This window comes from Epargyreus clarus, unplaced genomic scaffold (assembly GCF_041222505.1).
Source record: "Epargyreus clarus isolate Ecla_fem2 unplaced genomic scaffold, WU_Ecla_fem_2.2 ptg000032l, whole genome shotgun sequence".
Taxonomy (NCBI): Eukaryota; Metazoa; Arthropoda; class Insecta; order Lepidoptera; family Hesperiidae; genus Epargyreus; species Epargyreus clarus.
In genome coordinates, this window is record NW_027332237.1 from 7,262,273 (window position 1) to 7,287,403 (window position 25,131).

General features: G+C 34.3%; 1 protein-coding gene across 1 annotated transcript in view; it reads right to left on the reverse strand.

Annotated features, from left to right (window-relative positions):
- Window positions 1-25,131, reverse strand: part of LOC140755097 (cell adhesion molecule Dscam2) — a 92,155-nt gene that overhangs the window by 48,712 nt on the left and 18,312 nt on the right. Inside the window, exons 3-12 of the mRNA XM_073090294.1 lie at window positions 16,643-16,710; window positions 15,583-15,662; window positions 14,871-14,962; window positions 8,677-8,828; window positions 8,166-8,256; window positions 7,663-8,080; window positions 6,857-6,992; window positions 5,769-5,888; window positions 3,910-4,086; window positions 4-148 (exon numbers count right to left, since the gene is read on the reverse strand). Of these exons, the coding sequence (XP_072946395.1) occupies window positions 4-148; window positions 3,910-4,086; window positions 5,769-5,888; window positions 6,857-6,992; window positions 7,663-8,080; window positions 8,166-8,256; window positions 8,677-8,828; window positions 14,871-14,962; window positions 15,583-15,662; window positions 16,643-16,710 (1,479 nt within the window). The remainder of the gene's footprint in view (window positions 1-3; window positions 149-3,909; window positions 4,087-5,768; window positions 5,889-6,856; window positions 6,993-7,662; window positions 8,081-8,165; window positions 8,257-8,676; window positions 8,829-14,870; window positions 14,963-15,582; window positions 15,663-16,642; window positions 16,711-25,131) is intronic.

Genomic DNA, 25,131 nt, shown 5'->3' on the forward strand with positions numbered 1-25,131 from the left:
TACCTTTGCGTCAAAGGATTTATGGGTTTCCCGTTCCTCGTCCACATAACTCTTATCGGATCATCGCCTTTTGCCTGGCATTCTATTGTGATATGCTGACCGAGTTTCGCTGTTAAATTCCTTGCCGCTATATCGAAAGTCACTGGTTCTGTAAAGGATTTTCGTAATTGTATTGCTTGTTCGTCTATTGTGTTATTTTCAACTATCGTTTTAAGATAAACCTGTTTCTAAAATTATTTACATTGAGTTATGGAATTTTTAATTGTGTGTGTATAGTTTATTTTTCGTTATCTACTGTTTGGAGAACATCTTCCAAGAAAATGTGTATTATTCGATTGAATCTTTTTTAAATTAAATATTCACTAATTTTATAAACTCTATATAACCCTATAATAAAACAGTGGGTACATTTAGAGGATATCCTAATAAAAAAAATAGATATTGAAAGAAGCACCCCCAGTCGGGTGCAAAATTATCCTTTTTTTTAAGTAAAAAACCAACAAACACACTGATAAAATTACATTGAAATAGATTGGCGACAACAAACATTAGCGTATTAACAGCAGATTTAAGTACGTATACAAAAACATAAATATGTAGATAAATCATGGAAATATTAAATCAATGTCCAACATGGTAGTATCCTAAATCAAACACAATATGTGCACGAGAAAATGAATTATGCCAGTAATCCTAACTATGGTACACTACAATTAGGAGTTGTATGCATCGGAAACTAAATAATGCACACAAGCATTGTTCCCAAATGTAGATTAATTAGAACCGTGTGGATTATTTGCGAATACGAATGATATTTCCAAGTTAATTGGAAATATAGACTTTGTACACATGGATTTTGGTTGTAGTTAAATTAGTTAAGGTGAACAAATTATTGGAGAAAATAGGCAACATTTTTAAAGACAATATTAAATACACTGTTTTTAAAATTTATATAATGACAATAAGAAAGAAATATGAGGATACTTTTAGCATGAAGTAATTCTTACGTTTTGTGGATCCCGGGAGTATTTATACATAAGGTGACAGTCACTGACCTCAGGTGTGAAGTGGATCACGGATGTTTATGCGCACCAGTGACCAATTACCATAATTTGGACCGTATTTAAGCAAAAAGCAAAAATCGAGGTTAGTTGTTCAATCCTGGATGGTGTGTTTTTTATCAATTTAATCCCACTGTTGGACAACAGTACCGACTACCTAGTAAATGGTTGGTTGGTGAGGCTGTAGAACGAGTGTTGGTAAAGATGATTATGAAAATCATAAGAATTTGGTAAGATGTTCGCAAAAATAAAAAAGAAATTCACGTACTAATTTAAAAAAATAATAATAATGTGATGCACTAAAAGTCCGAAACAAGTTTATCCTTACACTTTAAATATAAAATACGAAGATATACGCAAGAGTTATGTTCCAAATGAATAAATCCAAAACAAGTCTAACAACATTTTCATAAGCGGATATTAACTATCTTGCTCTAAATATTACGGGATGAAATATCCGGCACGGTTTAGATATTCATGTTGGAGGTTCCACACGAACAAGATTGACTTTAACATGTTTGTGTTGGATTATTTAACTTAAATCTTTGGAATTCCTTTTAATTAAAGTTTTAAGGGATATTGTTGGTTATGTTATATTTGAAGGTCAAATCATATTTGTTATGTTATATTTGACGGGCAAATAATATTTGTTATGTTATATTTGATAGTCAAATAATAATGAGTTGGTAAGAATTTTCTTAAATTTTCATAACAATAGCGGTAAGTGCTTTTGTGTTTCAGTTTATAAGGTGTAGAGACATACTTATCGAAGGCGTTGTAACACATGGACAGCGTGCAAACTTAGTCCTCAGGGGTCGATTACAGATGTTCTTTGCTTTGCTTTACAACATTTATATTATAAGTCTATGGTAGAACTTTTTCGGGTTTGTACCACTTTTAATTAGGACTTCATTAAGCCTAGTCAGTAGTTCAATGAAAGCCTGCTACTAGAACTTAGAGTGAGGGTTTTATTAGATTGTAAAACATCGTTAACTTCAAAGTCAATAAACAATCTTTGAGCACTTTTCTTTGTGTACGTAATTTTATTCTGTCTCAGAAAGGAAAGTAAACAATTAGATAGGGTTAGATTGTCACTGTAGTTCCGGGACCAGAATAGGGCTACGGTATCCCCTGCCTGTCGTAAGAGGCGACTAAAAGGGGGCTTCCGGGGTTGCGGACGGCAAGAGTGGGAGCTCGAACCGCCCGGCTAGCAACCCCGGGATGGACGGCGGTATGTGTGGTCGCATACCGTCGTGAACACCAGATGGTGTGGTGAGTTTCAAGCTCACCTGGGCGGAGCCCGACGGGGCAACGCGCCAAGTGGACTCCGGTTGCGTTCCGTTGGAGATCCCGGAGTCCTCTAGCAGCGCCGAGGACGGCCACCGGGGGGGTTTTAGTGCGGTAAGAATCCCACATAACCCCGTGTCGCTCCCACGGCATAGGGTGCCTTTTGAAGGTTTCCCCCTCGACAACAAAAAAAAAAAAAAAAACGGGTTGCCAACATTTTACAGATTATAATATTTTCAAAAATGAAAAATATAGTACACTCGTAAAAAACTGTGTCAAATCTTCAAAAAATATCTTTTAGAACATTACTATTACTTATTACACTTTAGACCATTTTTTTTTAAATTACAACTACTACTACTAATATAAAAATACTTGAAAAGTGCAAAAAAAAATTAATACAACATAGTCAATGTTGTGTTAAATTGGACTCATTAAAATGGAAGTGCCTATTTCCATTGTCAGAATAACATGCAATGGTTCTCATATCACGATCACACACTTGACACTTGTCGTAAACTCCAAACCTTCAAACATTTTTTAGACGGATCAAGTCAAATACTCTATCCAGACGTATGAATTCGTAACGTTTTGTTGAGGTTTAGCATGGAATAAAGTTTTATAGTAGTGAAGTTATCAACCCTACTACCCTACTATGTAGTAGAGGACTTTTATTTTTATATCTACAAAGACCGCGTTTAAGTGTTCTGAGCGTGATCTATTACGCTCTAGTTAGTGTTGTTATTGGGATATTTTGAGATGTTTAATATAAATTGCTACATAAACTACGTCAAATTGTCAAACGTTTGTTGAAGTTTGGCATTGTGAACGCGGCATAAAGTTTTATAAAGATTTATAAGTGCAGTTACCAGCCCTACAAGTAGAGGACTTTTATTTTTACATCTACAAAGACTTTGTTTAAGTGTTCTGAGCGTGACGTATTACGCTCTACTTAGTGTTTGTATACTCTGTTTTTCTTTTGGCGTACATATTTTATTGCTAAGTTTTAATGTGAGTGTATGTATTACGTATTAGAGAGATGTTTGACGAAAAGAAAAATATCTATTGCTTTTGCTGTGCAAACGTTAAATATGAATTTTGATTTTGAGGTTTATAAATTAAAAAATAAGGCCTATTTACCTTTTCAGCTTGTTATTTTCTAGTGACAAGAACTTAATGAATTAATATGTCGTTAGTTTTGTTAAAATCGAACAGTGTGATTGGATAATATAATTATTATGATCTACAATTTAAGAAAACGTATATTCATCTAATTTACTCGCTCGCTTTTACCCAATTTTACCCAAAATAAACGCGGTTTTTGTATTTTTATGAATAGTTTTAGTAGTTTTGTGTGTTAAATAATACTAATAATTTTTTTACATAATATGCAATCACAAAACATTGTTTTCTATTAATTTAACAAACATTATAAAATTGGTCTCTATTTCTGTAAATTTAAATATTTTCTTATAATCCTCTATCTATCTTTTTATTAACCATAACATTCATATATGTTTGATAAAATAATAAAGAAAGAAAAAGATTAATATATACTTACTATTAACAGAAATCCATATAGTCTTGCTCAGCGCTTCCCCAACGCCGTTTTCAACATGGCAAGTATAGAGGCCAGCGTCTGATAGAGCCACCGAGTCGAAAATCAGGGATCCGTTGGACAAACTCAGGACCCCACCACCAGCCACCTCTAGAACAGGTCGCCAGGAGTCGGATACCACTAAATAGACAAGAAAACGTATATTTAAAATAATAAATGGCACCAACGAGAAATACCTGATGATCTTGAAACAGCTGTTCAGATTATTTAAATTATAAGTAAGAACACTCTTAACCAAGTCACCTTTCAAACAAAGGAAACTAAATCAAAATCAGTTTATCCGTTTAGGGGCTACGTATTTGTGTTTGTACCATACAAACACAAATACCTACTGTACGCTCGTGGAACTTTCAACATCCTTTTTTATGGCGAGAGTTTAAAAAAGTATTTTTTTATGAAACAAAAAAGTTAAGCTGTAAAAAAATATTAGGTAAATTGCTCTACATTTATTGCTACATACAACGGATTACAGTGTATTTAATCACACACAAAAATAAGCTTCAAAGCAACCAGACCTAGAATTAGAATTTAATGTGATTATTTAGATCAGCGTTTCCCAGCCTTTTTCAGTCCACGAACCCTTAGGAAATCAAGCACAGTTTTCACGAACCCCCTTAATAAAATAAACAGCAAAAAAACGCAATCCCAAATATGTATTTTTTTACAGGAGAGCCAAAACAAAATTTGAAAAATCAATTTATGTATTTATTATTTTTTTATAGATTAATAATAGTGTTATACATCATTGGATGCATCTTTTTTATTCATTTTTAAATTTTGTGTGCTTAGATCACATTTCTTCTAATAAAACTGGTTTGCTGATTTTTCGTTTTGCGGCCCTTTTGCATTTAATGAGCGATTTATGTATGGTCCAGAGATGACACCGCGTACCCTCATACATATACTCGCGGGCCCCCAGGGGTCCGCGGACCACAGGTTGGGAAACGCGGATTTAGAGGATTATATAGCCGAGGATTGATCCCAGAACCCTTTTTCAAAGACAGATGCCATTACATGTGCAAAAGCACAGAAGCCACACAGACCATTAAGGCATTTAATTTAGATGTTTGCTTGGCCGGGAGTCAAACCCGGATCCCTCCTACCTATAAGACAACCGCTTCGCCACATAAATCATCAATCATTGTTATCAATCTATCATTATGAGCTTACACTTATCTGTGTTGAATATAGACAATAGGATTAAAACAAATCCGCTTAAATACGATTACAGCTTAACGATAGATCAATAGACATTAGGATATAATTAGGTCATCCAATATAATAAGCTGTTGCAAAGTGTTATATTAAGAACCTTATTAAGTACATTTAGTTGGATAGATTAAAAGTAAAAGATTAATTTGTTCCAATGCATATAATTTTAAATATTAGACCTGCAGGTATTTTTGTTAAAACTCTGAATTGGGAATCCAAAATTAATTTCATTATTCATTTTACACAAGGTTCAAATTTGACACTATCTGCATGCTAGAAATGTCTTTCAATGTTTGGCAGGAAACACATTGGATAGTTCGTTTATTGATACCTTATCTTTTGACGCCAACTCTTATCGAATGTTTTCAAGTAAGTTTAACTAAGACATGACATGCCATTTTATATCAGATACGATCCACATAACTAGAAGATAAACAACTAATAATAAATTAATTAATAATTATAACACTCTTAATTGACTATTAAAACGAATAAGTAATTGTAACTCAAATAACAAATAAGCAATAACAATTTCATAAATAACCTTATATAAATGACAAATAACTAATACGTATATAATTATAACTCACCATCCTTCTTCAACCAATGTGTCTGTGGTTGTGGATAGCCGTTCGCGCTGCAGGATATGTGCCCGTTCCTACCGAGAAGTAATGATGTGTTCTGGGGTTCCTCACTCCATTTTGGTGCCACTAAATGATACAGACAGATAATATTTGTGTACATCTTTTTGGTTTTATGTAATTTTGTATTGAATTTTTTGAACCGATAAACTAGAGCGCCCAAGTTAATGATAGATTTTTCACGAATAATTTTAATATTAATAAGTCTAGGTAAAGCTAAAGAAAATAATACAATATTTGCAGATAATTACTAATATCAAAACAAATGTATATGATGATAACTATAAATGAAATTAATTTTGTTCTAATACAATATGTATTGACTTCCGTAAAGAAATTTATGTTCTTATTGTGAATAAGAACATGTGATACATGAACAGAAGAAGAATCAGAATATCGCGAAGACCTCTTCCATATTATATGAATTTAGTCAACTTATTTTACATTCTTATACTCATTATCTTCAGACAAATATAATTGACATCAATCAACTTCCCTTTCATCAAAGAACAAAACCCCTTATAGGGTTTTATAAACATGTCATCCCTGAATTTATTTAGTGATTTTTACTGAGGCATATAAGGCAGCTCATAGACGCGCGACAGCCCATGCTGACGAATATCAGCGATAGTCGGGGTAGGTCGCCCACTGTCGCCGCCATTAGCCAACCCCTCAATCGCCCTCCGACCGACGCCGACTGTCATTTCGACCATTGAAATATTACAGGTATTGGTCCTGAGCGTGTATCCGAAGTCCGAAGGCTCAATTTTATTCGTTTCGGAAGAAATAACTTTTTTTATAGTCATTTTTACAGATAAATAACATAAGAGTATTTTAATAGACACATTTTGTAAAGAATAATATTAGTTATAAATTTTCATATTTTATTTTTATTTTTAAAGATTAATTAAGAAAACATTATGTGCGACGAATAGTTTGCCGGATAGAGCGTGAAAGCAATTTGCATCCCTTTTCCAACAAAATGACGCTCATGTATTAGTTCACTGTCGCTCATGTGTTACGACCTTAAGACTCACCTTTAATATATAAGTTGACGGTTCTATTAACCTTCGCGACGTGGTTAGCCGCCACGCATGTGTACGTGCCACAGTGTTCTAAGGACACATTCTTGATGATAAGCACACTAAATACTTCTAAGCTTCGCTCCACGATCTGTTGACAAAGACATTCTTGTGGAATTGGGTAAGGATTGTTGAGAGGTTACTAATTATTAATTTAATTCAGGTGTCTTTAGAAGTATAGTTAGTATAGAGAGTTACATTAAATTTTCCATAATATAATAGCAAAGTAATAAAATAATTCAGCAATAATGAACACAATGTCAAAAATTATATTATTAATTTATTTAAGCCATTCAATTTTATACAACACAATGGCACAATGACAAAATAATTCAGAAATAACACAAGCGACAATATAAATTTATCATAAAATAATATAACAAAGGCATATTGAAAACTTTTGTAGGGATTGAATATATTTTTTTGTTATTGCAATTTTTTTAAAAGTATTTTAGCTATTACAGTTGTAAGGCTTACTAAAAACTTTCTGAATGCTGACGATTTCAGAAAGTTTCATTATATTGAATTGATTTTTTTTTAAATATGCCACTTTAAATAAATATACCCGATCGTTACGTTTATATCTGTTTTCTATTTTTTCATTTATATAAACTTCACTTGATCGTTAGTAACACAACTGTATTGAAATGATTTTATCTCATGTAGTATTGTTTAATAAATAATTAATGGAAATAAAAAACATAAGTTACATTTATATCAAAAAATATTTTTATTTGTTTCACTTAATAAATGTTACTCACCTTCAAATGTGTCGGGATTTTCTTGCCATCCTTCAACCAAGAATAATAAACCGGTGAATCACCGCTCTTCAAATTACAGTGTATTTGTACGATCTGTCCTTCTTGTAGATCTGAGGCTAGCAGTATTTCTTCTAACTGAGGAGCTTCAACCACTTGTAGTTCAAAGGATCTTTTAGCCATTTCACCTGACGGGCTTCTTACGACACAAGCGTATGAAGCTCCGCTGTCACTTTTACTAACTTTATGTATCGTCAAAATCCCATCATTAGTAACAGTCGCGTCTCTTTTGACTCTTAACTTAGGTTTCCGACCAAATATTTCTATACTTAAAGCTGTATTCTTGACAAATCTCTTGTAACGATTCGTTTGTACTGCGTCTGGTGTTATTTCTTTTCCTTTGTATTCCCATAATATTTCTCTGGAAGATTATGTTGTATTTAGAAAATCATTTTTGTTTTTTTTTTTACTTGAATAAGTATCATTTAATTTTATTGTTTGCTTACCTTACAGGGTACCCGTAGTATGGACATCTTAGTGTAACACTCTGACCACTTTGAGCTTTGAATGGTGGTAAAGTTCGAATATACGGTGGACCTGATACAAACATGGCGTAAATTAAAAGTGTTAATACATATTAGATAATATCATTAGATAACATTATCAAATTGATCATTTAATAATACCAATTGTAGCTAAATATTAAATTTCATTTTTATTACTTTTATAATCTGTTTATTTTTTTTAATTTGAATCTATAGTTAGAAAATAAACTCAGTATAAGTAATAATAATGTATTTTCAATTTATTATATAAATATCTGTCTTACCGGGGCATAGAACTCAAATCCCTATGCTACAAGGACAATTCGCCTTATAAAAGAGAATATTACCGGAAGATGATAAAAATCTTGAACAGGTACAAAAGTTTTGACTTTTAAGGTTCATTGTTATTTAAATAACGAATTCGTAAAATTTTATGGGAATTACTGTCTTCATCATAAATGGCATTCCTTACCATAAACATTTACCCTGTCGTGATGAGAAATTGTGACCTCTCCATGATGTGCTACACATGAGAAGTGACCACCGTCGTCCACTCTTGTGTGTGATATGTTTAGCTGTGTAACCACTCCTCCCTCAGCTGTCATGGTCTGACCTATAGCATACCTGTAAATGAAAATGCTATATAATTGCAAGTTTCATAATATGGAAATAGGCAATGTAATCCATCTAATGGTAAGAGGCCACTGCCGCCTAACATCTGTAATGAGATAGGATAGGATTAGATTCCTAGCTAAGGTGTTTTTTTTTATATAAGGTTGGTCAGTGATGCGCTTCTACCACTAAGGACTAAGTCGGACCGCATCGGATCATTTTTAACCGACTTCGAAAAAGGAGGAGGTTACTCAATTCGACCGTATATATATATATATATATATTTTTTTATGTTTGTTCGGCGATTTTTTCGCGATGCCGCGACCGATCGATATGATTCATACACCATTGTATGTGGCTAGTTTCACAAGGGGTCCCATTTCGAGGAAATTCGAAAATTTCCTCCAGTTTTCCCGGAAAATTGGAAAAACCAGATTTCATATAAACTTCAATAAGTCGAGTATTTCTTAACCAATTTCAATTTTCTTTTTTTCATATGAAAGGGTGTTTCGTTGCGGTACTTTCCTACCTTAACGTTAGTATACTCTGATGATTAGAATTTAAGTTATGGGGTTGAACTCATCATCACTACCCCTGCTTTTTACATATTGTATGACAACTTACCTTCTGCCTACTCAATTCTCATGAAACTTAAAATGAACATTGAGTATCTAGGTTAACATGATATGATGGAAAATTTGACCTTCAACTCTTTAACCCTGGTAATGCAGAAGTGCCTCCTGCCTCAACCACATAAGTTAGGCATTTGGAACTTATGGATATTTAATAAAATCGATAAGTTGAGATATATGATGGAAAATTTGACCTTCTACTCTTCAACTTTGATGATGCAGAGGTGCCTCCTGCCTCAACCATACAAGTTAGGCATTTGATGCTTATGAATATTCAATAAGGTTGATAGGTAGAGGTATATGATGGAAAATTTTCCCTTCAACTCTTCAACCCTGATAATGCAGAAGTGCCTCCTGCCTCAACCATACAAGTTAGGCATTTGGAGCTTACGAATAAATGATAAGGTCTTTAAGTAGAGACATATTATGATGGAAGATATGACCTTCAATTCTTCAATCCTGATGATGCAGATGTGCCTCCTATGTTAAGTATATAGAATAGACATTTGTTGTAATGAAGTTGCTAGACAGAGATATATGATGAAAAATTTGACCTTCAACTCCATAGATCTGATGATGCAGAGGTACCTCCAGCTTAAACCACATGAATAAGCCATTTAGTGCTTTCACACATATTTTACAGGTCCTAGCCAGGTACATGTAATGAAATAAATGACCTTAACTCTTCAACTTGACAATTACTTCTTACAAATATAAAATATGATTAATGAATACGTTGTAGTTTTTCTTAAGTATTAATTTAAGGTAAATTTGACCGACTCACTCGCAGAGTTTTACCACCTAGTTTGATTTATTTACTTTTCTGTTCCAACCTAATCTAGCCAATAATATAGTAGTATATAGTATCTCATATAGCCTCGCCTATAGTGTTTTGTATTGAATTGGTTAGGTTAGGTTGGAACAAATAAGACAATGTAAAACTAAGCGACAAGGGCGCGGTAGCGCCCTGCGAGCGGGTGGGTCCAATCCGTATGAATTCAGACCTTACCTTTATTCATGATCACCTTTATACAATTTTACCTTAATATTAATACAAACGTTAGCATATCATCACTAAAAAGGGTGAAAAAAAAATTTTAACAAAAAAATAAATTTTACTTTGTAGTGACATAGAAGTCGGTTTTATTTTTTTGTTAAAATTTTTTATCTAGGTTACCTCACCCTTCAAAGCCGAACACAGCAGCGCTTAACACTACTGTTATAGGCAGGAATAGGTGTATCAGTGATGCTTCTCCGAATCATAAAGGGTTCTGCATTCAAAAAACTTAAAAGTGGTAGAAATCTCAATAGTTTGACCACCGCCACCCTATTTCTGCATTCACAGCAGTGTTAAGTGCTTCTATGTTGTGGTTTGAAGGGCTACATACTTTTTGGAGGTATTCCAGCTTAGTCCTCAAGGGTAGCGGCGCACCTGTGGTCGCCTTCGAGTACTACTCTAATCTAATCTTATCTAGGGTTGATTACAGATGTCCATGGGCGACAGTAGCCTTTTATCATCAGGTGGAGTGTATGCTTCTCTGCCACTCTCATGTTAAAAAAACCTAGCTAAAAAGGTATTCGCTGACCCAGTATTCAAAATGTTAAGTCGTTGTTTTAAAAATATTCAAAGCGTTGTCATTTTGCCGCTCGGTAAACGTTGAGTGAGACCCAGCTTAGCTGAGTCCGAAGTTTTACGAACAAAGCTTAGCTGTGGAGGTATGATTAATTTTAAAAGGCAATTTAGATGCTTTATAGCGTTCTTCTTCGCTTTAATAAATGCTATAGCATCTGTATCTTTTTGTGGCTTAAGTAGCACATGAAGATGAAGTCCATCTTGGTTTGATCATTGCTAATATTTGCAACCAATACGAAATAGGAGTTAAGTTCTATTCGAGATCGGTCAAAGAAAAATTGCAACTAGTGAAAACTAAATTACAATGCCTCATATAATTTTCTGTTATTAAGTATGTCCATTAAATCAATACGCAGCACTGCTATTATAAAGCAGAATTAGGCATTGAGACCACTGGTCGATTCAATCAAAGTGACTAAATCTTTATTGATAGACCTTGTATACAAAAATTTAACAAAACCGTCTAATTTATAGGTTTGTATGTGAATGGTCCGGAGTAAGTTTGCAACCATAACTATCCTTATATATTTAATGCAATCACTCCTTATCTTGGTTAATCATAATTTATACAACACAAAGCTAGCGGTGAACGATTTAACCTCATGAGAGTACTTTTAGAAACAGAATTTTTAAAGGTGTGAAATTCACCAATTTGTCATTATCCAGTGCAGTGAAGTCCTGTCCTTCTCATTCTGAGATCCGTGACCAGCAGTGGGTCAGTAATGGATTAAAGTTACAACACAAAGATTTCTCTTTAATTCCGATTTATCAGCTCTTTTCTTTTCTTTTCATTTTCATTTTCTTTTCTTTTCTTTGCATTCGCGATAAACACAATAATACTTTGAATATTTTTAAAATTCAGCGTAGCCAAGGTCAGGTCAGGGTCTAATCTAGAATAACGAAGTGGAGCAAGATACTCGGGCTATGTTTAAATTTGAATTGCTAATGTTTCATGCATATCTGGTGCAATCATGCAGGCTACAATGTTGCGAATAAAGTTGTTACAAAATAATACATAAAGTGTTACTGGGTAGCTTAAAATATTGTATTAAAAATTAAAATTACAACTTTTGTAAGCCACTGCGGCAGAATCTATATATATAAAAGAAAGTCGTGTTAGTTACTCCACTTATAACTCAAGAACGGCTGAACCGATTTAGCTGAAAATTGGTAGGGAGGTAGTTTAGAGCCAGGAGAAGGACATAGGATACTTTTTATCCCGTTCGACCGCGTTTCCGTAAAGTCATTTTATAACTCAAGAACGGTTGAACCGATTTAGCTGAAAATTGGTAAAGAGGTAGATTAGAACCAGGAAACGGACATAGGATACTTTTTATCCCGTTCGACCGCGTTTCCGTGAAGTCATTTAATAACTCAAGAACGGTTGAACCGATTTAGCTGAAAATTGGTAAAGAGGTAGATTAGAACCAGGAAACGGACATAGGATACTTTTTATCCCGTTCGACCGCGTTTCCGTGAAGTCATTAAATAACTCAAGAACGGCTGAACCGATTTCACTGAAAATTAATCGAGAGGTAGCTTAGAAGCAGGAAAAGGACATAGGATACTTTTTATCCCGTTCGACCGCGTTTTCGTGAAGCATTTTATAACTCAACAACGGCTGAACCAATTTGACTGAAAATTGGTGGAGAGGTAGCTTAGAACCAGGAGACGGACATAGGATACTTTTTATCCTGTTCGACCGCGTTTCCGTGAATAAATAAGAGTTGAAAGTTTGTATTAAAGTCCCCCAGTTTTGATGCAAATCTATATGAAAATTGGTATTTGGGATTTCGATAGAAAGTAATTAAATATCTATTTTACGATATTTGCAAAATCAACCCTTAAGATGGTTAAGTAGGGGTTGGAATTTCATTTTAAAATTCGTTAATTTGGAAGCAAATACTGTAAAAATTTGCATTTGGCTTTAGAAGACACTTCGTTTAGAAGTCGGCAGATTTTGAAGCAAAGTCTATGAAAAATGGAATTTAGCTTTTTGATTCAAAATAATAGAACACATTTTTCACCGTTTTTGGAAAATCAACCCTTAGGGTCGTTTAATCGGGTATGGAACTTCAATTTAATATCCGTTAATTTGGAGCACTAAGAAAATTATCATAAGACATAATGAAGCATCTGAGTCACTGTTTGTTTTTTTAGATCAACCCTTAAGACTGTTATAAACTGCCTTTCTATTTACACACCTGTTTCAGCATTTTTAGCTATTCAACAACCCGATTAGAGTACTATAAGTAAATAAACTTTCTTTAAAAAAAACCGTTATTGAAGGTTTAGGTACTTCTTTTCGCGTGTTTGTAAAAAAAAATAACAAAGAATACAACCGACTTCTATGTCACTACAAAGTAAAAAATAAAATGAACGAAATATATTGAGCGCCTACTTCAGAAATATGTACTAAACCAACATTTATTTGAATTATTTTTTACTATGTAGTGACATAGAAGTCGGTTGTATAATTTGTTAATTTTTTTTTACCCTTTTTAGTGATGACATAATAACATTTATATTAATACAATATAAAATTGTATAAACGTGATCATGAATTAAGGTAAGGTCTGAATTTACATTGATTGGAACCGCCCGCTCGCAGGGCGCTTCCGCGCCCTGCCCGCTTAGTTTTATATTGTCTTATGTGTTCCAACCTAACCTAACTAAATAGTCAATGATGAACTGGCTTTGCAATTTCATTATAACCTCCTACACCAAATATCTTCAAACACGACTCTATTATTCCCATCGGTTGAGGAGTTACATATTTTGTCTCCGAGCCACATTATCAGACCCTTAAATAGTCAATGATGAAGTGACTTTGCAATTTCGTTAGAACTTACACTAAATATCTTCAAACACAACTCAAATATCCCCATCGGTTGAGGAGTTACATATTTTGTCTCCGAGCCACATTATCAGACCCTTAAATAGTCAATGATGAACTGACTTTGTAATTTCATTAGAACCTACAATAAAAAATAACACAATAAAAAAAGAATTATTAAAATCGGTTCACTAACGGCGGAGTAATTCGTGTACATACATAAAAAAAAGATACCGGCCGAATTGATAACCACCTCCTTTTTGAAGTCGGTAAAAAAATAACAGAGTGCAGAGAGGTAGAGTGAATTTTATTTAATTGTATTTTTTATTTTCCTGTTCTCCTGTGGCTAATATCTGTCCTAATATTTACCAGTAGTTTATGGACATAATACATAAATTACACGAGTGAAACCACGAGGTACAGATAGTCACTCATAATTAGGTGGTACGAAGTTCACCGGGTCATCTAGTAAATTATAAAAGAAAAATGTTTAAATACCAACGATTATCATATCACAAACGGATTTGATATGATCTTTCTTAATGAGATTGAAAGTTGGACTTAGTGTTCGGAGGCACCAATCTCATACATTTTTTTTTTGCCTGCAGTATTGCTTTTTTCCTTTTTGAAGAGTATGGTAAGTGAGGTATACTTATCCAAGCCTTTCCAACTTAATCCTCAGGGGTAGCTACGCATCTGTGGCCGACATCAGGTAGGACTTATATCTCATCTGAGGTTGATAACAGGTGTTCCTGTACCGCAGTAGCCACTTACCATAAGATGAACTGCATTCTCATTTGGTACTTAAATTTTATGAAAAATTATAAATGAAAGTATCGGCTAATCGGTATAATACCGGTATAATCAATCTCTAGTGTAAAGTATTCGGGTTATCAATACAAAGGAATGAAAAATGACATGTACGTAGACATACAAATTCGCATAAATCTTACCTTGAATCCGTATTCGAGGAGATAACAATACCATCCCGTTCCCAAACAAATCTAGCCGGATGGGGCCCATTGACCATACATTGCAAACTCACCTGAAACACAAACATGCGATTATCCGCCTTATTCCTTAACCCTACGGGTCAAATTCCTATGACATTCGTGCGTAATTACATTTGTAATTCATGAAACGAGACTCTATTATGTGCGCCATAAAACACAATATTGTCTGATTTGAATTTCAATTGTGAAGTTTATAAAGGTTTAACGGCGTTTATTTACTTTAGTATTTTCTAGAATTTAAGAATGCTGATTTCGTAGATCTTTTTAAAAACTGAATAGAGGATATTTTATGACTGGTCAATTTTATTATAATTAAAATAATAAGGCAGACTACTCGATGTACGGTAGTCATCGTCGCCTATAAACATTTGCAATGCCACATGAGTCTCTAATGCATCGCCAACTTTCAAATAGAGCTCTTTTTGCTCCTTTTTTGAAGAGCTGCTGTCATACCGCTCTGGAAATAACTCAGAAGAAGTTCATTTCACATTTTGCACGTTCTTGGCAAGAGAGATCGTGTGCACCGAATTACGATTTTTTATTTATTTTGATAAGATTTTTTTCCAAATTACCTTAACTGATTGATCGTTAATTGGTATGGATTTGAGCCCCTTAGTAAGCTTAAGACTTTAAATAATTGTCATATACTCACATCAACCCCTGGTGTGACTGTGGTTTCACTGAAATGTGATATCATCATGTTTAAGCTTCTTATAGGCCGACTTCTTGTACCTGTTTAAGATATTAACAATTTAGTCTTATATGATATTCCATCTGATTCTATATCATCATTACAGCCTATCGACAACAGAACTGTCATCGACTTTGTTTCTAAGGTGAAGCATTTCTTATAATTCAATAGTATTGAAAGTGGTACAAACCTATGTGGCGGCGGCGACGACTCCGGCGGTACCACCGACATACTAATCCTATCTTTTTTTGTTTGTTTTCGAGGGGGAAACCTTCGAAAGGTACCCGGTGCCGTGGGAGCGACACAGAGTTATGTGGGATTCTTACCGTACTAAAACCCCCCCGGTGGCCGTCCTCGGCGCTGCGTAAAGGACTCCGGGATCTCCAGAGGAACGCAACCGGAGTCCTCTTAGCGCGTTGCCCCGTCGGGCTCCGTCCAGGTGAGCATGCCGCTCGCCGCACCGTCTGTTGTACACGACGGTATGCGACCACACATACCGTCGTCCTTCCCGGGGTTGTTGGCCGGGCGGTTTGAGCTCCCACTCTTGCCACCCGCAACCCCGGAAGCCCCTTTTAGTCGCCTCTTACGACAGGCAGGGGATACCGTAGCCCTATTCTGGTCCCGGAACTACAGGGATAACACTAATCCTATCTGGGGTTGACTACAGATGTCCATGAGCGGCAGTAACCACTTTCCGTCAGTTGAATGTTCGTCAGCTACACCTATATTTAAAAAAAAAATAGATGTTGGCTGACTTATGTATAAGACGAACATCTTATGCCTCAGAAGTGGTAATGCATCTGTGATCGGCTTTAGTTGGAAACCGTGTTCAATATGAATTTGTTCAATATTGATTTGATTACAGACATCCACGGACGGTAGTAACTACAAACTATCAAATCAACCGCATTCTCATTTGCTACACATTAAAAATCATTAAACGTATTTTATTTGTATTTTGAAATCCAAAATAATTTGAGCCTTCACTCCAATTAATTAAAAAAATGTATATTATTCTTACCTTTATAAATATTGCGTACATTGAACTTCGTATAAGCGTTATTTTTCCTCTCAATATTGGATATTGGTCTGAAAAAAATAGCCCACGGCACCAATTATTTTTAATGAAATGTAATCGATACCCAGCGTTCTGGTAGAGTTCTGTTAAAACAAGCGTGGGTTAAGGAGGTTGTGCACTGTCCGTCCGATTTTCTGATACGCGATACGATATTACAATTTATCAAGTATATTCCCATAGACTTACTATTTGAACGGACAAAGAAATAAAAACTAGGTATGCATTACATTTACGGTTAATACGATTAACTAATCACTTCTCTCAAAAATATATCTGTAACCATTCTCAAATAGATAAAATGATTTTGAAAATCGGAGCCTTGTATTTTAATTAGTCATAGTTAGAAAGGGTATATATACTCGTAATAAATATGTTATTATATTTATTTATAGTAAAAAATAATATTGAGTAAAGTTGAAATTTAGTTTTTAGTATCATAGTTATAAAACATTTGTATTAATTATATGAGAAATGAGAATACTAATAATAAACCCTTTAGGCTGTCAGTTTTACAAAGATATCTCTTAAACCCTATGGTAGAGCCAGATTTATTTGGTTTCTCACATCTTGCCGGACATCATAACGGACATCTAGATGGATAGTGTATAACCACCTTAATCCAACTGTGTTTTATTAATTGATGGAATACGTAATGAACAATTGGAATTGAAAATTTTGTTTCATGAAGCGCATAAAATGTTAAAATTCGAAATATTTCGTCTCAACTGTTAATTTGTCTACGAATATTTTAGTTGACACCACACTTGAAACATCGTAAAACTTCAAACATGAATAATAATAAGTTTGTAAGTTTGCAAATGGATACAAAAATATTATTGATAAGAAGAAAAAAATAAGCTTTGCATTTTCGATCAAACTTTTGTTTTATTCATGTAATAATGAATGATGATAAATCAAGGTGATACTAAGTTTAAACTTGAGGAGGATATTTAGCGTTCCTCTTGAGATCCCGGAGTCCTTTACGCAGCGCCGAGGACGGCCACTGGGGATGTTTTAGTACGGTAAGAATCCCACATAACTTTGTGTCGCTCCCACGGCACCGGGTACCTTTCCAAGGTTTCCCGAACAAAAAGAAACAATAAAAAGCAGTATTGCTATATCGTGGTCATCGTCAACTTATTACTGTACCACTGCTGCGTACGGAACTTCTCTTAAAATAGGTTTAAGCCATAGACTTATCAACTTCGCTTATCACTGCGAGTTGATAAAATTCACACATCTCTGAGAACGTTTTTCCGACGACATTATTATCCTTCATCGCTAAAGCAAGTGATGAATAATTTCTAATATATCATAATAATTTATTGCTATAGCCAGCATTCAAATCCATCATCAGCATGCAAATCATATTATGATTATTAGACAGAACTAATTATTATAATTCATATAATCATCAAAGTACTCAAAATGTCCCTTTACTTACAATTTACTAATTTATTTCAATCATGTATAGCAAGTTAATGTAGAGCTTGTAATAATGTACAAATTAATAAGCTTTACGGCATAAAATTAATGAGGTAAGTTTAATTGAAATGTCATTTTAATTATCAGCAAGCTATTAATTTTAAACTTTCTCCATTCAAGTACCGAATAATTGCGATGTTTTAAAATTTTACGATCACGTATATTTACGACAAAATTTTACGATAACATTTATCGTCGACAAGTGATTATTTTTTTAAATATACAACGTTCGTGTAATATACAACGTGTCGGAAATTTACGTCTGAAAGCGGCGTTAAACTTCAAACAACATAAATTTTGTCGAATTTAAACTTCGGTAAGTCACGCTTGACTCGTACTTTTTAGTACCACGACAAAAATATATTGCCCTATTTTTACGTGTTAGGTCGTGGTTACATAGGGTCAATTTTTCAAGTGGGCCCAGATAGGGAAATCCGTAACTATTATGATTAGCGCTCACTGGAGTTACGAGTACGAGAATTGAATGAGTTCATTTTGAAAACAAAACAGTATTATCCAACCATCGGGTAATCGCATCACAATGGGATCACAACTTTGTGTCTGAAAATCTTAAAAAGTATTTAATTAAGTAGTCAATGGTAAGATTTGAAAATGTTTATATAATTGTGAATGTTTTATATATTTTTATTCCAAAGTTCCCATGACAATAGGAGCGGACTTTTATTTATTTTATTACAATTAATATCAGATAGTCCCAGCGACACGTAGCCGGGTATATTTATATAACATTCTGTTACAACTTTTTGTCACAAAGTAACATGACGTGTACTGTGATATCGAGTTCATATTTTTCATGCTAGGTTCACGTACCTACTACCAGTATAGCGTACAAAACCAATGCATGGAGGCTTGAAGGAGGCCGTAAAATACCGACGTCGTTATTACTACGGAAAAAGGAGCTGAAAAATTTGTGTGACTTTATTGAGAAATGTTATTCGAATTTCTAGATTTATATTTATATAAATCGAGTATAATTTGACATTTGTCAATATATTTTCCAAATGAGTAGGATAGTATATCTATGGAAAATAACATATGCAGAAGGGCTTATGTAGAAGGTAACCGATGCTTAAAGTTAAGCAATATCGGGCATAATGGGAACTACCTTCCCACAAATGACTAAATTTCATACGACCCGGATTATTATCATTAGATAGCAATCATTAAACATTTTGGGGACCTTATAGGCAATTCGAAAATACTCGATAAGGGTTATCCGCTACCCGTACCTACCGCATTATGTATTTGAGTGTGGAGAACAAAGGCTTCCCCTGCTAGAATTCATTTATATCTTCTTACATAGAGTTTGTCAGACGCGTCTCATGGCCGCTAAAAAGGATTTTCTTATACAATGTGTATTGACATATATTTATATGTACCGGCTGGGTTAGCCGCTCAGAGATAGAACAGTATGATTTTGTCTGATACGGTACGTGTCTGATACGATCAATGTCTGTGGATATAACCGGGCCTTGTGTGGATAGTTTTCAGCAATGGAATATAATTAATATTACTTCGAAATTTTGTTTTTATATAAAATATTATAAAGCCTTGTAACATTTTACTACTCATATTTTACTTTATTACTCATATTTTACAACTCTTTACTTTACTACTCATATTTTACATTCTTGTTTTGACTATTACGGTTATAATGAAAATGTGGTTTCCTATTTCGGCATCCAGTTAAATTATTTAGGAAAATAAAGCTACTCTATTATTGTAGCAGCGAAATGACTACTTGGGAGTTACGTGACGATTTTCCCGGCGAAGGAACTGAAAAACTGTTGCCGGCGTCAATCACGTACTTTCAGGGTTGTGAAAATAAAAAATAATTTACGGCCAGTCCGAGTTTTTAGAAATGTAAATAACTTAATTTGACTGAATTTGACTAAAAGATATTAATAAAAAAAAACTTTGCCTTGTCTTCCCCTTCCCCTTGACTTTTGACTAAAAAAACTCTTACTCGTAAAACACCAGTATATCATAGATCATAATTTGATATACTATGCATTCGTCGTATATATAACAAGCTTAAACCAAATGTTTTATTGTCGTATTAATATGGAAGACAACAGTGATTTAGCTGTGATTTTTGTATTTCATTATAATTTTACGAGGAACCAGAATATTCTTGTAATAAAATAAGAGACAGTAACTTGATAGCTATATTTTCTGGCGAAAACTCGATATCAATATTGTCACGCTTTCTAAGAAATCAGAAATCGCCCTAAATCATTTTTACGACATTTTTTAATAAATAACATGTAATTTAGAGAATTATTACAAAAACAAAAAATGGACTACGTAAAAATATATTCTATGTCTCTTCCAGAATCTAAATGAATCCCACTACAAAAGATGTTAAAATCCGTCAATCTGTTTGTGCTGCAGAGCGTATTAAAGAATGAGTCATACGTACTCTCGCCAATCATTAACCTCAGAATCGGGCAAAAAATGTTTTATTTCTTGTTTAAAATTGAGTGTCAACCCTACACACTTGGGATTCATCTCCGGTGGTGTATGGAAACAGGTAAACGGCAACATTTATCTCCGCGCGGGGTACGTATGTCCAAATGTTTTATTGTCGTAATAAAACGGGCGACACCAGTGACTTACTATTGATTTTTGTCGTAGTCAAGATTAGTTTTTGTAAGATAAATTAGCTGCTGAAACAGGTTGCTCGTACTCATTATATGAAAAAGAAAAATATATTTGGACGGTACTTATTATACTGTAGTTATCAATTTAAGAAAATATAATTTTGATTTTTGTGTATGGGCTATTAAACGTATTTATTTACTGTAAATTAATTAATCAACCCGATTTAGGATTAGCTATTCCTATCTGAGGTCGGCCATAGATCCGCCGCTACCCGTGAGAATTAAACTGGACGCCTCAGAAAAGTATGTCTTCCTTACAACAACCTTTAAACCAGAAGGCAGCAGCGCTTAACACTGCTGTTATGAGGCAGAAATAGGTGTTGCGGTGGTGCCGCCGGAGTCGAACCACAAGGGTTCTACTACCTTCAAAAGTATTTAGTCTAGTCGAGTGTTTAGTCTATACTTAGCGTATAATTAAAATTGTCATTAACTGCAGCGCTTCGAAGAATTTTATTAAAATTTTAGTAAAAGCATTAAAATTTACTAAACGCCAAAGAGTCTTCAATTTAACTATTAATTCGAATTAAGTATAAACGTTCTAAGATCCTTTGACAGCAAAGGTTAACGAGTTTTAAAAGTTTTTGAGCTTCAGTTTTGTTTTTATCTTTTGAGTGCTTAAGCTTTGAAGTCACTCTAAATATAATATGATTTTAGCTTAGTTAGGTGAAGAAGCAACGTGGATATAATAAGTAATAATATACAAAAAATATGATATGATAGATACTTCGACGATGGGCATGACTGCGGGCGTTCTTACTTAACATGCACCACAGAGGCTGTACCAGAGGTTTGCCACAGATGTGTTGTTACCCTGAAGACTTAGTTGGCTCAGTACCCTTACCATGAGTTTTCAAAACATCCCACAATTTTACGTTACGTTTACTCGATACATTATTCTGCTCTTTTTGCTTCAGTAGACTGAGTTAACGTAACAATAAGTAAGTGCTCAAGTCTTTTTGTTTGCCTCACATGTTCGCAAAAAAGAGATACAAAACATAAAGCGCCATTTGTCAATTTAGTCATTTAATGTTATGTTACTAACACTATAGTTCTGATACAATCCACTAGGGGCGCTGATTGGAAATTGTATGGGTAATTCGTAAACCAATACTAAAACATATTTGTCAAAACGTAAAAACTCATGGTAAGGGTACAGTGCTCAACACTGCTGTTATTAGGCAGAAATTATGTCGCGGTAGTGCCACCGGTATGAAATCACAATGTGGTCTACCCCCTCAAAAATATTTAATTAACTCATGACGTAAATTCATGGGAACGATGTCGTGGACTAAAGTTAGTTTGGAGTAATATTATTCCACTAAGGAACTTTTTCTGATATATATTTTCACAAAATAAAAAATATGAACTTTTTATATAGAAAAACTACTTGCACAGTAATTTGTTTTAGTTTTCTTAAATAATGAGCAGTCCAAAGTAATATATTGTAAAGGAAAAACGGCGAAGTTTTCCATACAATTCCGCTACATAATTTTCATAATGAACGCAAGCATAAATTACGCAAGATCGTGATTTTTTGTACATTAACTACTCATAGCAATATGATCCGGAATACCACAGGTATATTTACTCTTTATTGACCATGTTAAAATCAGTGTGGTGCAAAAGACGGACTTAATGCTAAATAGCATTTTCTCCCAGTTAAGGATGGGCAGAAAAAGTGAAGGCGGTACAATTATACTAAAAAATAATAAAAATAATAATAAGTACGAAATATATAGGTAAGTATAATAATAATAATAATATAATGTAAGGCATTTTACATATAATGTAAGTTGTATAAATTAACACCGAAACATTATATTTGGTAGAGAAACAATAAAGGATTTTTATCCGACTTGTTAGGTGCCACCTGGAGGAATCCAATTGACTCTACTGACTCTAGAGCGAACTACAGAATGAAGCATAGACAAATACACCTGAAAAACATTACTCTCCACAGTTTTTTTTTATATAAATAATATAGGAGTACCCATGATAGGATTAGATCTAATATCTAATCCTATCTGGGGTTGATTACAGATGTCCATGGGCGGCAGTAGCCACTTACCATCAGGTGGACTGTATGCTCGTCTGCTACCCTTATATTATAAAAAAAAAAAAGATATTCCTACCTGAGGTCGGCCACAGATGCGCCGCTACCCCTGAGGACTAAGGCGGAACGCCTCGGAAAAGTATGTCTCCCTAACCACACTCTTCAAAACGGAACACAGCAGCGCCTAACACAGCTGTAATTAGGCAGAAATAGGTGTGGCGGTGGTGCCGCCGGAGTCGAACCACAAAGTGTTCTACCACCTTCAAAATCATGTCATGTCATGTCATGTCATGAAGTCATGAAAATATATATATATATATATAAACATGCATGAATAGGGACTAAAGTCCTTAAAGTCGATCACACCTAAACTAAGTCAGGACGCCTCTTAGTCTAGTCTCCAGACAGTTCTCAGCAGTTAGACTTCACTTCAACACCGTTGCTTCAACAACGGACTCATTTGTTACAAAGTTTGCTTCGGAGATTCTCTGCACTCCGTTTGAAGATTGATCGTGTTGGAAATCTAGGTTACATAGATAAATAACGGTGTAAGGCGAAGAGGAATGGGATTTTTATCTTTTCTTTTAAGATTGATCCTTGTCACGCTAAAAGATAAAATTACAAAGATTTAAGTTAGAAGATTTAAACGTTTCTAAAGTTATTATTAAAGGGAGAGAAGTAGTTTGAAGGTGGTAAAAACCTTTGTGGTTTAACTTCGAAGGTACCACTGCGACACCTATTTCTATAATACTTCATAATAGCAGTATTAACTGCTGCTGTGTTATAATTTGAAAGGTGTGGTAAAGGAAACATACTTATCCGAGGCGTTTCAAATAAGTCTTCAGGAGTAGCAACGCATCTGCGATCGACTTTAAATAGGACTCAAAACTTATCTGGGGTTGATTATAAATATCCATGAGCAACAGATGCTATTTACACTCAGGAGGACTGCATGCTCTGTTCCTACTACACTATCTAAAAAATATTAAAGTTATATCTCAGCAGTTAGACTTCACGTCAACACCGTTGCTTCAACAACGAACTCATTTGTTACAAAGTTTGCTTCGGAGATTCTCTGCACTCCGTTTGAAGATTGATCGTGTTGGAAATCTAGGTTACATAGATAAATAACGGTGTAAGGCGAAGAGGAATGGGATTTTTATCTTTTCTTTAAAGATTGATCCTTGTCACGCTAAACGATAAATTACAAAGATTTTACTTACAAAAATAAAGACAAATGAACAAGCTACGGTTTGTTATGTGGTCATTGCATAGATTAGTAACGATACTTCGCCGCCTTGAAATTGAATGAAGCCACAAACGGCTTATTTGTAAGTTCTTTTTTTAAATTCTTGACAAATAAAAACATTTTTAGAGAAAATTTACGAATAAATAACTAATACCGCGTAATTTACATAATAAATTAATATTTATTTCAAATATTTTAGGGACATTTTAGCAAGGAGACGTGGCAAAACATTTTACGCAACTATTTCAATTCTCAAAACTGGTTATTTTTTTTTTGTTAGGAGTGTGCAATCTTTACTAATCTATGGGTCATTGCCATACATTAAATATGTATTGCAACATGTTCGCCCATATTATAATAAACCTTAAGTAATTTTTGCCTACCAAGGTTCGAAATTTGATAATTATTGCCTAGAAAAATATGAAATTTCGTTTTTGTTATGCAAAACACTGGATATATTGATTTTATTAATAACGGACTCTACGGGCGTTAAATACTACCACAGTCGTTTCGAAACTCGTCAATAGATGGCGCTACGAGTATTCTGAAACACGCTATCGAAGTTTTCTAAACCTCTTGCACATTACAAGGTCCGAATTAACACTATCGTCATGGTAACCTCACTGGCGGGAGATTTACCTTTACCTACTTATTAATATGGAATTCCAATAAACAATAATCTGCCTGATCAAACTCTTCTTACCAATATGGGACGGACACACAGATGCATCCGTTCCCAAAATAGTACCTAAAATCGTTGTTTACACATTTGACTGACCGAATTCGAACCTGGACCTTTACATGAAGGACCGAGACTGATTGCTTGCGTCTTTAGTCGTCATAAAATACAAACAAAGCACTTTCAGAACATTAATATCTTATCGATTCCTTTGTTCTAGGCTTGAGCGCTTGAAATTCAGTCGCAGTAAATCCTAGGTATCTGGGACACGGTTTTGCTACC